The sequence below is a fragment of the Notolepis coatsorum genome (assembly GCF_963971535.1).
Source record: "Notolepis coatsorum genome assembly, chromosome: 5".
In the NCBI taxonomy this organism is placed as follows: Eukaryota; Metazoa; Chordata; class Actinopteri; order Aulopiformes; family Paralepididae; genus Notolepis; species Notolepis coatsorum.
The window spans coordinates 51785744-51799967 of NC_140169.1; the positions used below are offsets into that span (position 1 = coordinate 51785744).

General features: G+C 38.3%; 1 protein-coding gene across 1 annotated transcript in view; it reads right to left on the reverse strand.

The window, feature by feature from the left end:
- Positions 1–11415, reverse strand: part of tnfrsf21 (tumor necrosis factor receptor superfamily, member 21) — a gene marked incomplete at its 5' end in the record, with an annotated part of 24037 nt that extends 12622 nt beyond the window's left edge. Inside the window, one exon of the mRNA XM_084314094.1 lies at positions 11345–11415. Within this exon, the coding sequence (XP_084170220.1) occupies positions 11345–11415 (71 nt within the window). The remainder of the gene's footprint in view (positions 1–11344) is intronic.
- Positions 11416–14224: the final 2809 nt, after the last annotated feature.

The window sequence follows — 14224 nt, forward strand, 5'->3', positions numbered from 1 at the left end:
TAACACATCCAACTGTTCTCACTAACACATCCAACAAACTAACACATCCAACTGTTCTCACTAACACATCCAACAAACTAACACATCCAACTGTTCTCACTAACACATCCAACAAACTAACACATCCAACTGTTCTCACTAACACATCCAACAAACTAACACATCCAACTTCTCCTTTTTTTTTTAACCAACTTTCTATAGAACTTCATTCTTAGATGCTTCTATAGAAAGTAGGTTAAAAAGGAAAACAGAAAAAGTTTTCTTTGCCCTATAGGGGAAAAAAAGAAATTTCCGATACTGGTATCGGTATCGGAACAACTCTAATTTTGTATTACATTTTTTTATTAAAAAAGATTAAAATTAAACTTGATTGCTTCTGTTCCTCTAATCTTCAGCTAACAAGGGAACTACATCTAAACCTGTCTCCTGCCAGGTGGGTTTATATCTGCAGCCTGCTTAACTGAAATACCTCATCTATTCAATCTATTAAATTAAATCGATTAGCTCTGCAAGCCAATACTATAATACATTATCATCAGGTCTTCACACTATCATAGTTATATTCTACTGTAATACATTATCATCAAGTCTTTACATATCATAGTAATATACTGTAATTGTTACGGACAGTGTCCTTATGTGTATATATATGGGAGTAATGTATGTAATCTGTTGTGTATATAGGCATGTTTTGTTTGTTGTTGTCTTGTCTCCCTCTTGTATCTACATATCCCCAGGTTCCCAGTTGCAGCAGCAGCTGGTCAATCAGCAAGTCACCCCGGTGCAGCGGCAGCTGAGACTCGTTCTGCAATCAACATCCACTCTCTCTTCATAATACCCTTTGTGTTTCAGTGTTAGTTGGCTCCCTGGTTCATTGGTTGTGGTAACTATTCTGTGTCTTTGTGGGAGAGCTCTTTGTATCTGTTTGTAATTAGAGCGGTGGCTCTTTAGGGTGCTTTTGTACCAGATCTGGTTAAAGCTCGGTTTGAGTTCTTAGGTATCTTTTGGTACCAGAGCTGGTGAAAGCTCTGGTTCATTATTGTTAGCCTAGGAAATATTGTTGTGTATTTGGTGTAGAGCTGGGCCCTGTTTCTTGTACCTGGATAACTGAGTTAGCCGGATAACTTTAACTGGATAACTGAGTTAGCCGGACTTTCCGGTTCCATGTACGTGGATTTTCCAAATCACCATGACAACAGATCCAAAAGTTTGAGCCTGGTCGAAAGCAGAGTTCAAGTTCAATTTAGCCTGAACCATCGCCACGCCCCCGCAAAGAAGTGACGGCCCGTTTCCTGAAACTATTCCCACAGTCTACGATCTGCATTATACCATTCTGAATTACGTTCTTGTGCTCCATTCTTCCAGAGGGGGCTTTTGAAATGTAAAATAGACCCAAAATGCTGATACTAAATTCACTTTGTCCTAAATAATGCACGTTATATATACCGTGGCGACGGTGGCGCTCGCTCGTGCGATGTACACATTATGTGGTTATTTTAATTGTAACTGGGATTAAGATGTCTGATGAGATGCGCTGTTTGACGGATTTGAGAAATTGAATGAGCCGTTGACGTCACATTAATGAATGAGGATAAAGAGATAAACTTCATTCATAACAAAGGATATTCTAAACACGGGTCTCTCGTTCATTAATGTATAAACAATGAATTTATCCCATCTGGCACAGTGGTCCAGCGGTAGTGCTCAAGCCTGCCAACCCAGCGACCGGGGTTCAAAACCCGGTCTTTCCAATATGATTTTTTTGAATATAATATTAATGATTATACGCCAAAGTAGCCTGGTTTTAAGTTAAAATATTATAAATCTACATGCATTGAGGATGTCATTCTTTATATAGCTCTCAACGTGCACCAAATTGAATTATTCCTATATTGCAAAAAGAAGGAGACGACTAGGGTCTTGAACCCCGGTCGTCTGTGTGAAAGTCAAAAGAACAACCCATTAGACCACATTGGAGATAAGTTAAAGATTGACTATACATCAATCAATGGGTAAGAGAGCCGTATCGTAATTCTGTATAACAGTTAACTAATTATTTTCGCTAGCAAGATCTCATTTGATTATTCAATCCAGCAGGCAAGTTTAAAGAAATATAATCTGATTGATTGAGGTAATGAGGGACTTAAAATTAGCCTATAGATAACGCATTTAACTTGTCGGCGAGGCGATTGAGCCGTACTGCAATATGTTAATAAAGTTTTAAATCAATTAATCAATCAATGCCGCTAGAGAATCAGGATTTCTGCGATCGACACCTGCTGTCTTCTCAGCTGAGGCGGGCGCGCGCACTGATCCTGAGAATCAAGTCTGGCTTGAGTTAACGAGACTGAATCCACCTTCTTGGAACAGGAAAATCCCGGCTTCAAACATCGGGTTAACTGAAGCTGGATAATGACATCTTGATCGACTTAGTTGAACCACGTACAAGAAACAGGGCCCTGTTACCTGAAGCTCTGGTTCATTGCATTGTGTTTAGGAGTCTTTATAGTTTGTGTACATTTCTGTTAACCCTAACCTGTGTATACTTGTTTCTCTTATTTCCTCGTCACCCAGCCTATGGTGATTGTTTTGCTTTGTTAGTAATCTTTTGTTTCGCACACAGGGACATTGAGGGCAGGAAGATACCCTGGGGTCTACATCTGCATCACGTAGGAGAACTACTGTTAAAGACACCAGCTTAGAGTGAGCACCACCTCCTGTACTTTGGGGCGTCCGCGCCTGTAAAGGGGGGGGTGGGCTTTTGTTTCATTTTGATATTATTTGGTGCTCACTGGTAGGTCCTCTTTGCTCTCTGTGTTGCTGATCCTTATTTGTAAAATAAATATTGTTATTTTACAATCTGTCTCCGGTGTTTTGTGTCACTGCACCCTCACCTATCCTGTCTGTGGCCTAGTGTTGCGTCTCCCCACGGAGGCACGTAACAGTAATACATTATCATCAAGTCATTACACTATCATAGTAATATGCTGTAATACATTATCATCAGGTCATCACACTATCATAGTAATATGCTACTGTAATACATTATCATCAAGACATCACACTATCATAGTAATATACTGTAATACATTATCATCAAGACATCACACTATCATAGTAATATACTGTAATACATTATCATCAGGTCATCACACTATTATAGTAATATGCTGTAATACATTATCATCAGGTCATCACACTATTATAGTAATATGCTGTAATACATTATCATCAGGTCATCACACTATCATAGTAATATGCTACTGTAATACATTATCATCAAGTCTTTACATATCATAGTAATATACTGTAATACATTATCATCAAGTCATTACACTATCATAGTAATATGCTGTAATACATTATCATCAGGTCATCACACTATCATAGTAATATGCTGTAATACATTATCATCAGGTCATCACACTATTATAGTAATATGCTGTAATACATTATCATCAGGTCATCACACTATCATAGTAATATGCTACTGTAATACATTATCATCAAGTCTTTACATATCATAGTAATATACTGTAATACATTATCATCAAGTCATTACACTATCATAGTAATATGCTGTAATACATTATCATCAGGTCATCACACTATCATAGTAATATGCTACTGTAATACATTATCATCAAGACATCACACTATCATAGTAATATACTGTAATACATTATCATCAAGTCATCACACTATCATAGTAATATGCTACTGTAATACATTATCATCAGGTCATCACACTATTATAGTAATATGCTGTAATACATTATCATCAAGTCATCACACTATCATAGTAATATACTGTAATACATTATCATCAGGTCATCACACTATCATAGTAATATACTGTAATACATTATCATCAAGTCATCACACTATCATAGTAATATGCTACTGTAATACATTATCATCAGGTCATCACACTATTATAGTAATATGCTGTAATACATTATCATCAAGTCATCACACTATCATAGTAATATGCTGTAATACATTATCATCAAGACATCACACTATCATAGTAATATGCTACTGTAATACATTATCATCAGGTCATCACACTATTATAGTAATATGCTACTGTAATACATTATCATCAGGTCATCACACTATCATAGTAATATGCTGTAATACATTATCATCAGGTCATCACACTATCATAGTAATATGCTGTAATACATTATCATCAAGTCATCACACTATCATAGTAATATGCTGTAATACATTATCATCAGGTCATCACACTATCATAGTAATATGCTGTAATACATTATCATCAGGTCATCACACTATTATAGTAATATACTGTAATACATTATCATCAAGACATCACACTATCATAGTAATATGCTACTGTAATACATTATCATAAGGTCATCACACTATTATAGTAATATACTGTAATACATTATCATCAAGTCATCACACTATCATAGTAATATACTGTAATACATTATCATCAGGTCATCACACTATTATAGTAATATGCTGTAATACATTATCATCAAGACATCACACTATCATAGTAATATGCTGTAATACATTATCATCAAGACATCACACTATCATAGTAATATGCTACTGTAATACATTATCATCAAGTCTTTACATATCATAGTAATATACTGTAATACATTATCATCAAGTCATTACACTATCATAGTAATATGCTGTAATACATTATCATCAGGTCATCACACTATCATAGTAATATGCTGTAATACATTATCATCAAGTCATCACACTATCATAGTAATATGCTGTAATACATTATCATCAGGTCATCACACTATCATAGTAATATGCTGTAATACATTATCATCAGGTCATCACACTATTATAGTAATATACTGTAATACATTATCATCAAGACATCACACTATCATAGTAATATGCTACTGTAATACATTATCATCAGGTCATCACACTATTATAGTAATATACTGTAATACATTATCATCAAGTCATCACACTATCATAGTAATATACTGTAATACATTATCATCAGGTCATCACACTATTATAGTAATATGCTGTAATACATTATCATCAAGACATCACACTATCATAGTAATATGCTGTAATACATTATCATCAAGACATCACACTATCATAGTAATATGCTACTGTAATACATTATCATCAAGTCTTTACATATCATAGTAATATACTGTAATACATTATCATCAATTCATTACACTATCATAGTAATATGCTGTAATACATTATCATCAGGTCATCACACTATCATAGTAATATGCTGTAATACATTATCATCAGGTCATCACACTATCATAGTAATATGCTACTGTAATGCATTATCATCAAGACATCACACTATCATAGTAATATACTGTAATACATTATCATCAAGTCATCACACTATCATAGTAATATGCTACTGTAATACATTATCATCAGGTCATCACACTATTATAGTAATATGCTGTAATACATTATCATCAAGTCATCACACTATCATAGTAATATACTGTAATACATTATCATCAGGTCATCACACTATCATAGTAATATACTGTAATACATTATCATCAAGTCATCACACTATCATAGTAATATGCTACTGTAATACATTATCATCAGGTCATCACACTATTATAGTAATATGCTGTAATACATTATCATCAAGTCATCACACTATCATAGTAATATGCTACTGTAATACATTATCATCAAGACATCACACTATCATAGTAATATGCTACTGTAATACATTATCATCAGGTCATCACACTATTATAGTAATATGCTACTGTAATACATTATCATCAGGTCATCACACTATCATAGTAATATGCTGTAATACATTATCATCAGGTCATCACACTATCATAGTAATATGCTGTAATACATTATCATCAAGTCATCACACTATCATAGTAATATGCTGTAATACATTATCATCAGGTCATCACACTATCATAGTAATATGCTGTAATACATTATCATCAGGTCATCACACTATTATAGTAATATACTGTAATACATTATCATTAAGACATCACACTATCATAGTAATATGCTACTGTAATACATTATCATCAGGTCATCACACTATTATAGTAATATACTGTAATACATTATCATCAAGTCATCACACTATCATAGTAATATGCTACTGTAATACATTATCATCAGGTCATCACACTATTATAGTAATATGCTGTAATACATTATCATCAAGACATCACACTATCATAGTAATATGCTGTAATACATTATCATCAAGACATCACACTATCATAGTAATATGCTACTATAATACATTATCATCAAGTCATCACACTATCATAGTAATATGCTGTAATACATTATCATCAGGTCATCACACTATCATAGTAATATGCTGTAATACATTATCATCAGGTCATCACACTATTATAGTAATATGCTGTAATACATTATCATCAAGACATCACACTATCATAGTAATATGCTACTGTAATACATTATCATCAGGTCATCACACTATTATAGTAATATGCTGTAATACATTATCATCAAGACATCACACTATCATAGTAATATGCTACTGTAATACATTATCATCAGGTCATCACACTATTATAGTAATACTAGTGTAACAGAGGTACCGCGAGTATATCCACCGTCACGATGGACCTCAAGTGTTGTGAAGTGACTGTGGACGTTAGCGGTACTGCAAGTTAAACTCACTCCCCCGTAAAAGGCACCCAGACACGTTACCAAGAGGTGAATAGTGGTCTGCGATGGCGCCCGCGGTGCGGGAGACCGCGGTTCGAGACTCACTCGGGGCGATCCCTTAACAGGGGTCGAACTTTAACACAACGCAGAGATGGCAATACGAGCCCGGCTACACCCTAATACATGCAAGTACTCGCCAAGTGTCAGTCCACAGGTTCACTAACTGTCACATAGGATACAGTATACGCCGTGTCCTCCTCTGCAGAATATACACTAGGACGTCCTGTAATAGACACAGGGCCAGACTTGACCCCGTATCCGACGCAACGTCAACATCGGACACAAATAAACGCATCTATTTATAAGAGAGAATGAAAATAGAGGCGTTAAAACCCTTTCACTACCACACTACAGAAGGTTAACCCCTTTACTAGTGTGGTAGTGAAAGGGTTAACCTTCTGTAGTGTGGTAGTGAAAGGGGTAAGCCGTTGTCGTGTGGCAGTGAAAGGGTTAACCTTCTGTCGTGTGGCAGAAGGTTAATAAATACCATGATGTAGTAAAGTAATGAGGTAATAAATACCATGTGGTAAAGTAATGAGGTAATAAATACCATGATGTAGTAAAGTAATGAGGTAATAAATACCATGATGTGGTAAAGTAATGAGGTAATAAATACCATGATGTGGTAAAGTAATGAGGTAATAAATACCATGATGTAGTAAAGTAATGAGGTAATAAATACCATGTGGTAAAGTAATGAGGTAATAAATACCATGATGTGGTAAAGTAATGAGGTAATAAATACCATGATGTAGTAAAGTAATGAGGTAATAAATACCATGATGTGGTAAAGTAATGAGGTAATAAATACCATGATGTAGTAAAGTAATGAGGTAATAAATACCATGTGGTAAAGTAATGAGGTAATAAATACCATGATGTGGTAAAGTAATGAGGTAATAAATACCATGATGTAGTAAAGTAATGAGGTAATAAATACCATGATGTAGTAAAGTAATGAGGTAATAAATACCATGTAGTAAAGTAATGAGGTAATAAATACCATGATGTGGTAAAGTAATGAGGTAATAAATACCATGATGTAGTAAAGTAATGAGGTAATAAATACCATGTGGTAAAGTAATGAGGTAATAAATACCATGATGTGGTAAAGTAATGAGGTAATAAATACCATGATGTAGTAAAGTAATGAGGTAATAAATACCATGATGTGGTAAAGTAATGAGGTAATAAATACCATGATGTAGTAAAGTAATGAGGTAATAAATACCATGTGGTAAAGTAATGAGGTAATAAATACCATGATGTAGTAAAGTAATGAGGTAATAAATACCATGTGGTAAAGTAATGAGGTAATAAATACCATGATGTAGTAAAGTAATGAAGTAATAAATACCATGTGGTAAAGTAATGAGGAATAAATACCATGATGTGGTAAAGTAATGAGGTAATAAATACCATGATGTAGTAAAGTAATGAGGTAATAAATACCATGATGTAGTAAAGTAATGAGGTAATAAATACCATGTGGTAAAGTAATGAGGTAATAAATACCATGTGGTAAAGTAATGAGGTAATAAATACCATGATGTAGTAAAGTAATGAGGTAATAAATATCATTATGTAGTAAAGTAATGAGGTAATAAATACCATGTGGTAAAGTAATGAGGTAATAAATACCATGATAAATACCATTCCATACCTGGGTTCCATCCTAGAGGCAAATCTTTCCTGTGACAAAATGGCATCCAATGTAATAAAAAAAAGTCAACCAACGAACAAGATTCTTGTACCGGATCTCCTCTCTGGTAAATAAGAATACCCTGAAGACTCTGGCAGGAGCACTCATTCAAGGGTACTACGACTATGCTTGCACCTCATGGTACCAAAGCACCTCAAAGGCGCTAAAAACAAAACTGGTCAGACTACTGCTTGACCTTACTCCTAGAACCCACCTCACCCCTGCCCACTTTGACAACCTAGGATGGCTTAGAGTAGACCAGTGGTTCTCAAACTGTGGTCAAGTCAAGTCAAGTCAAGTCAAGAGTTTTAATTGTCACGGCATACAAGTATACAATGAAATGCGGGTGGTACTTGGTGGTACTACTGGTGGTACTTGAAAATATATATATATATATAATATATTATTATATATTATTATTATTTTATTTTTTGCAGTCAAGCCACTGAACTTAGAAGCAGGCCAGGCCAGTGTTTCTAGTTGTGGTGGTGCGATAGTTAGATAACCTAAGTGGGGAACAACCAGGAGATCACTGTGACAGAGAGTAGTGCAGTCTAAACAGTCATAAATCTTTCATTCAACTTCAGCCCTGATCATAACCATTTATCTTTTTAGATGTTTTGTAATGTCAGATAAAAAATGAAATACTCCCACTTTTCTGAAAATAGTTGTTGTTTAATCTGACATTACAAAAAATCCATCAAAATCTGTGTTGTTGCTAATCATTGACACATGCCTAGCCTGTAATAATCCCCCCCAGAAAAATGTACTTTGCATTTGATATATTGAAAATATTTTACTTTTTGGGTTTTTTCTTTTTTTTACAATAATTTGTGATGCCATCACACAAACTGGCATTTAAATGGTGACAATTCGAAAATGTATTGAATATGTGTTTTTTTTTTTTTTTTTACAATAATTTGTGATGCCCATCACAAACACTGGAATTTAAAGGGTAAAAATAAAAATAAATCCTGCACCAGAATGCAGGAAATTAAGTCTTTGTAACAAAATAATTCCTGGTGGGGGACCCCCACTTAGAAAGTGGCCTGACTGGGGCTATATTTCACACTATATTTCCCAGCCTGAATTATTTCCCCAGTCCGGCCCTGCTTATGTGAGTTGTCAATGGACAACAACATGGTGTGTGTGTGTGTGTGTGTGTGTGTGTGTGTGTGTGTGTGTGTGTGTGTGTGTGTGTGTGTGTGTGTGTGTGTGTGTGTGTGTGTGTGTGTGTGTGTGTGTGAGAATGAAGGACAATTGCTTGCTGTGTGTGAGAGAGAGAGAGAGAGAATTAAGTACATTTGCTGAAATACAGTTGTTCTTAATTTTCTCACTTGCTATGTGAGAATGTTAGTTATTATGTTCTCAATGCCCCTTGCATTGTATGAGTTGTGTGGAAGAGTTTGCTAGTTCTAGTGCTACCCCTTTGTACATTGTGGCTGTGTCTGACAAAAGTTAACAATAAATAATGGTATTAGGAAGCTGAATAGACTATTTTAATGTCGGCCATATGGTGGTACTTGGAGAGCCACCTACGTTCTCAGGTGGTACTTGGTGTAAAAAGTTTGAGAACCACTTAGAGTAGACGACAGAGTGCAGCAACTTGCAATGGGCCTGGTCTACAAGATACACTACACCACTAAGGTACCCATGTACATGTCAAAATACTTCCCAAAGGTCAGTGAATACCACGATCACAACACCAGAGGGAGCTCCACAAATCATGTTAAACCCAGATTCGGCTCAAACAAGGGACTAAACACGTTTCGCAATTATGCCACATCAATGTGGAACGCCCTACCCACAGCTGTAAAGGAATGTGAATCACTACCCACTTTCAAAAACACTCTCAAAGAGCACCTATGGGAGACTGCAATCCGAAACTGGCCCCTCTAAATGTCCTAACCCAACCCCCTCCAATGTACAGTCCCCCCCCCACCTCCCCCAATGTACAGTTTCTTCCCCCTCAAATGTATATACTCTCTTTTTTAGACTCTTTTTGTATCATAAACAGTACTGTATATTTGTAGATCTGGTATGTCATAAATGTATAGATGTAGCAGTACTGTCTATCTGTATGTCATGTATGTCATGATGAATTGAAAATGGGGGGACCCTGATGTAAACAAGACGAAAGTCTTTCTCTGGTCTGCATCCCCTTAACAATTGTGTGTATTGAGCCGTACTGTATTGTACCCATTCTGCAATCTGTTAATAAAGTTTTCAATCAATCAATCAATCAAGTACCGAGATAATATATACCGCAACTGCGTCAAGTGGACTTCCAGGTGCGCCTATCAACAAGAACACAATGGACCTAGAGCGCGCTATTGTTCTGCATCCTTCTACTGCCATCTCTATTGTCTGTGTTTAACTCTAAACTATCGATAGCAGCATAGCAATTATCCACGACGAGACAACCCTGGGGGGGGGGGGGGGGACATATCCGTGTAAAAAAGTATAGAAATGTATCCTATCGGCATCAGACATGTGTTAGTTGGTTGGGGGTAAGTTTAGGGTCGAAGTAGAGAGGGTGGGAAAAAAATAGGCACTGTGCCTTTAAACGAAGAACCTGCTCTGGCTGGGAGGGAGACTCCTTAGAATAAAGGATCGGATCATATTATTGTAAAGTATTATTACTCACCACCGAGGAGATCCAGGCGAAAGAAGACATCCTCCACGCCATCTCCCTATAATAATAATAATAATATAATATATTATATAATATATATAATAGTATATAATATAATAGTATATAATATAATATAAAAGACTCGGATCGGATTCAAGTTGGCAGCAGAGCAGCGACAGAAAGGCGACTTGTCATCCTCCCATCACCTCCTGCAGCCCCGGTCTCTCTCTCCTCTTCAGGTCCTCCTGGTCTGCGTCTCGAAGTGGACGGGCTTCAGGTAGTAGGGGATGAGCGCCTGGTTGGGAAAGAAGTGCTCGCTTCCCATCGCGACGCTGGATGAGAGGGAGAGTGAGAGAGAGAGAGAGAGAGAGAGAGAGAGAGAGAGAGAGAGAGAGAGAGAGAGAGAGAGAGAGAGAGAGAGAGAGAGAGAGAGAGAGAGGAGAGAGAGAGAGAGAGAGAGAGAGAGAGAGAGAGAGAGCGAGAGAGAGAGGGGAACTATAACTCCTCCTGGCTGCAGTCCGACTCCTGGTCCGGTGCGGTGCGGTGCAGTGCAGTGCGCTTCTGTTGCTGCAGCGTCGAGCCACAGCCGCGCAGGCTGGCCGGGGGGCGGGGCCTGGGGCGGGGGGCGGGGCCTGGCGACACGCGTCACCAATGAAAACACGCACCAGGCTGCGTGAATATTAAAGGCAACCAACTTGTGTTCAGCTTTTCGTTCAGCGTTTCTCTGATTGGCCACACGGCCAATCAATCAATCCACTAGCACACGCCCTCGCGCGAAGAGAGACGCGGCAAAAGCGCTGGTCGAACCAGCGGTGTTCTGTTGTGTGACTGTACTCTACAGCGGTGTTCTGTTGTGTGACTGTACTAAACCACCGCGTCGCCCCGCTGGCGCTTCAGGCTCAGCAGCCTCCACGGGCGAAATAACATATAACGTTACAGTTCCACACTGATGTACAGTGAGTGTCTAATATGGCTGTCGCGAAGTCATGCCTCTCCCTCTGACAATATCATAATGATGTGTTTTCTATATTATATCCACAATCATTCATCTAAAAAATTGTATGGGCTTTGATTAAACATGTAACCTACACCTACTGTAACTTACTGTACCTCTGCTTCCTACAGCACAGCAGGTAATGGCGTTAATCAATGGAACGCGAAACATAATAACGTTACGCTTTCTAGTTCAGCGCATTTCATAACTGTGTGGGCTTTTATACACGAGTGAATCTGGTAGTCTATGATACACAGCGTGGATCGGCTTTCAGAGGGAGAGGCATGACTTCGCGACAGCCATATTAGACACTCACTGTACATCAGTGTGGAACTGTAACGTTATATGTTATTTCGCCCGTGGAGGCTGCTGAGCCTGAAGCGCCAGCGGGGCGACGCGGTGGTTTTTCCCCGGCGTCCGTGCACCGCCGCCGGCTTGATACAGCTTCAGCAGCAGCAGCGGCGGTTTGATTGATTGATTGAAAACTTTATTAACAGATTGCAGAATGGGTACAATACAGTACAGCTCAATACACACAATTGTTAAGGGGATGCAGACCAGAGAAAGACTTTCGTCTTGTTTACACCAGGGTCCCCCATTTTCAATTCATCAGGACATATATGACATACATGACATACAGATAGTCAGTACTGCTACATCTATACATTTATGACATACCAGATTTGCAAATACAGTACTGTTTGTGATACAGAAGGAGTCAAGAAAAGGGAGTATATACATTTACGTAGAAACTGTACATTGGAGGAGGTTGGGTGGGGGGGGTTGGGTACACTGGGATATTGACAACCATACTGGGTAATTTACATTGGAGGTGGTTGGGGGGGGGGGGGGCACACTGTATAAACAAGCAAAACTGTACATTGAGGGGGGGGAGACTCTGTACAAACAAACAAAATTGTACATTGGACTATTGACAAAACCATACTAGGTAAATGACTGTACATTGGAGGGGGTTGGGTTAGGATATTTACAGGGGCCAGTGTTGAATTGCAGTCTCCCGTAGGTGTCTCTTGAGAGAGGTTTTGAAAGTGGGTAGTGATCCACATTCCTTTACAGCTTTGGGTAGGGCGTTCCACATTGATGTGGCATAATTGCGAAACGTGTTTAGTCCCTTATTTGAGCCGAATCTGGGTTTAACATGATTTGTGGAGCTCCCTCTGGTGTTGTGATCGTGGTATTCACTGACCTTTGGGAAGTATTTTGCCATGTACATGGGTACCTTGGTCGTGTAGTGTATCTTGTAGACCAGGCCCATTGCAAGTTGCTGTACTCTGTCATCTACTCTAAGCCATCCTAGGTTGTCAAAGTGGGCAGGGGTGAGGTGGGTTCTAGGAGTAAGGTCAAGCAGTAGTCTGACCAGTTTGTTTTGAGATGTTTGTAATTTTGTTTTTAGCGCCTTTGAGGTGCTTTGGTACCATGAGGTGCAAGCATAGTCGTAGTACCCCTGAATGAGTGCTCCTGCCAGAGTCTTCAGGGTATTCTTGTTTACCAGAGAGGAGATCCGGTACAAGAACCGAGTTCGTTGGTTGACTTTTTTTATTACATTGGATGCCATTTTGTCACAGGAGAGATTAGCCTCTAGGATGGAACCCAGGTAGGTAATTTCATCTTTCCTTGTGACAATATTGTCACCCACTGTAACTGAGAAGCCGTCGGTCTTGCTGAGTTTGTTATTTGAACCGAAGAGAATGGACTCTGTTTTGCCCATGTGTAATGATAGTTTGTTATCAGCGAGCCATATGCAGATTCTGCCTAGTTCCGAGCTGAGGGTTTTTTCAACCTGTAACTTGTTCTTGTCAGAGACCAGCAGGGCTGAGTCGTCCGCAAACAGGAACAAGTTGCAGTCACAAGCTGACGACATGTCATTTGCATAAATTAGGAACAGTAGCGGTCCTAGTATGCTTCCTTGTGGAACACCACAGCTCACTGTGAGAGGGGGGTGTGGGATATTTGTAGATATCCTGATGAAGAATGTCTCAGTCAACCGAGGCTTGGATAATAACAAGGTTTATTAACCAAACAGATAGAATACATAGAGAGAATGGCTGAGGCTCTCGCCCCAGGTGATCAGCTGAAATTACCCAGGTAAGACGACCCTGGATAGTGGTCGGGAAGAGCC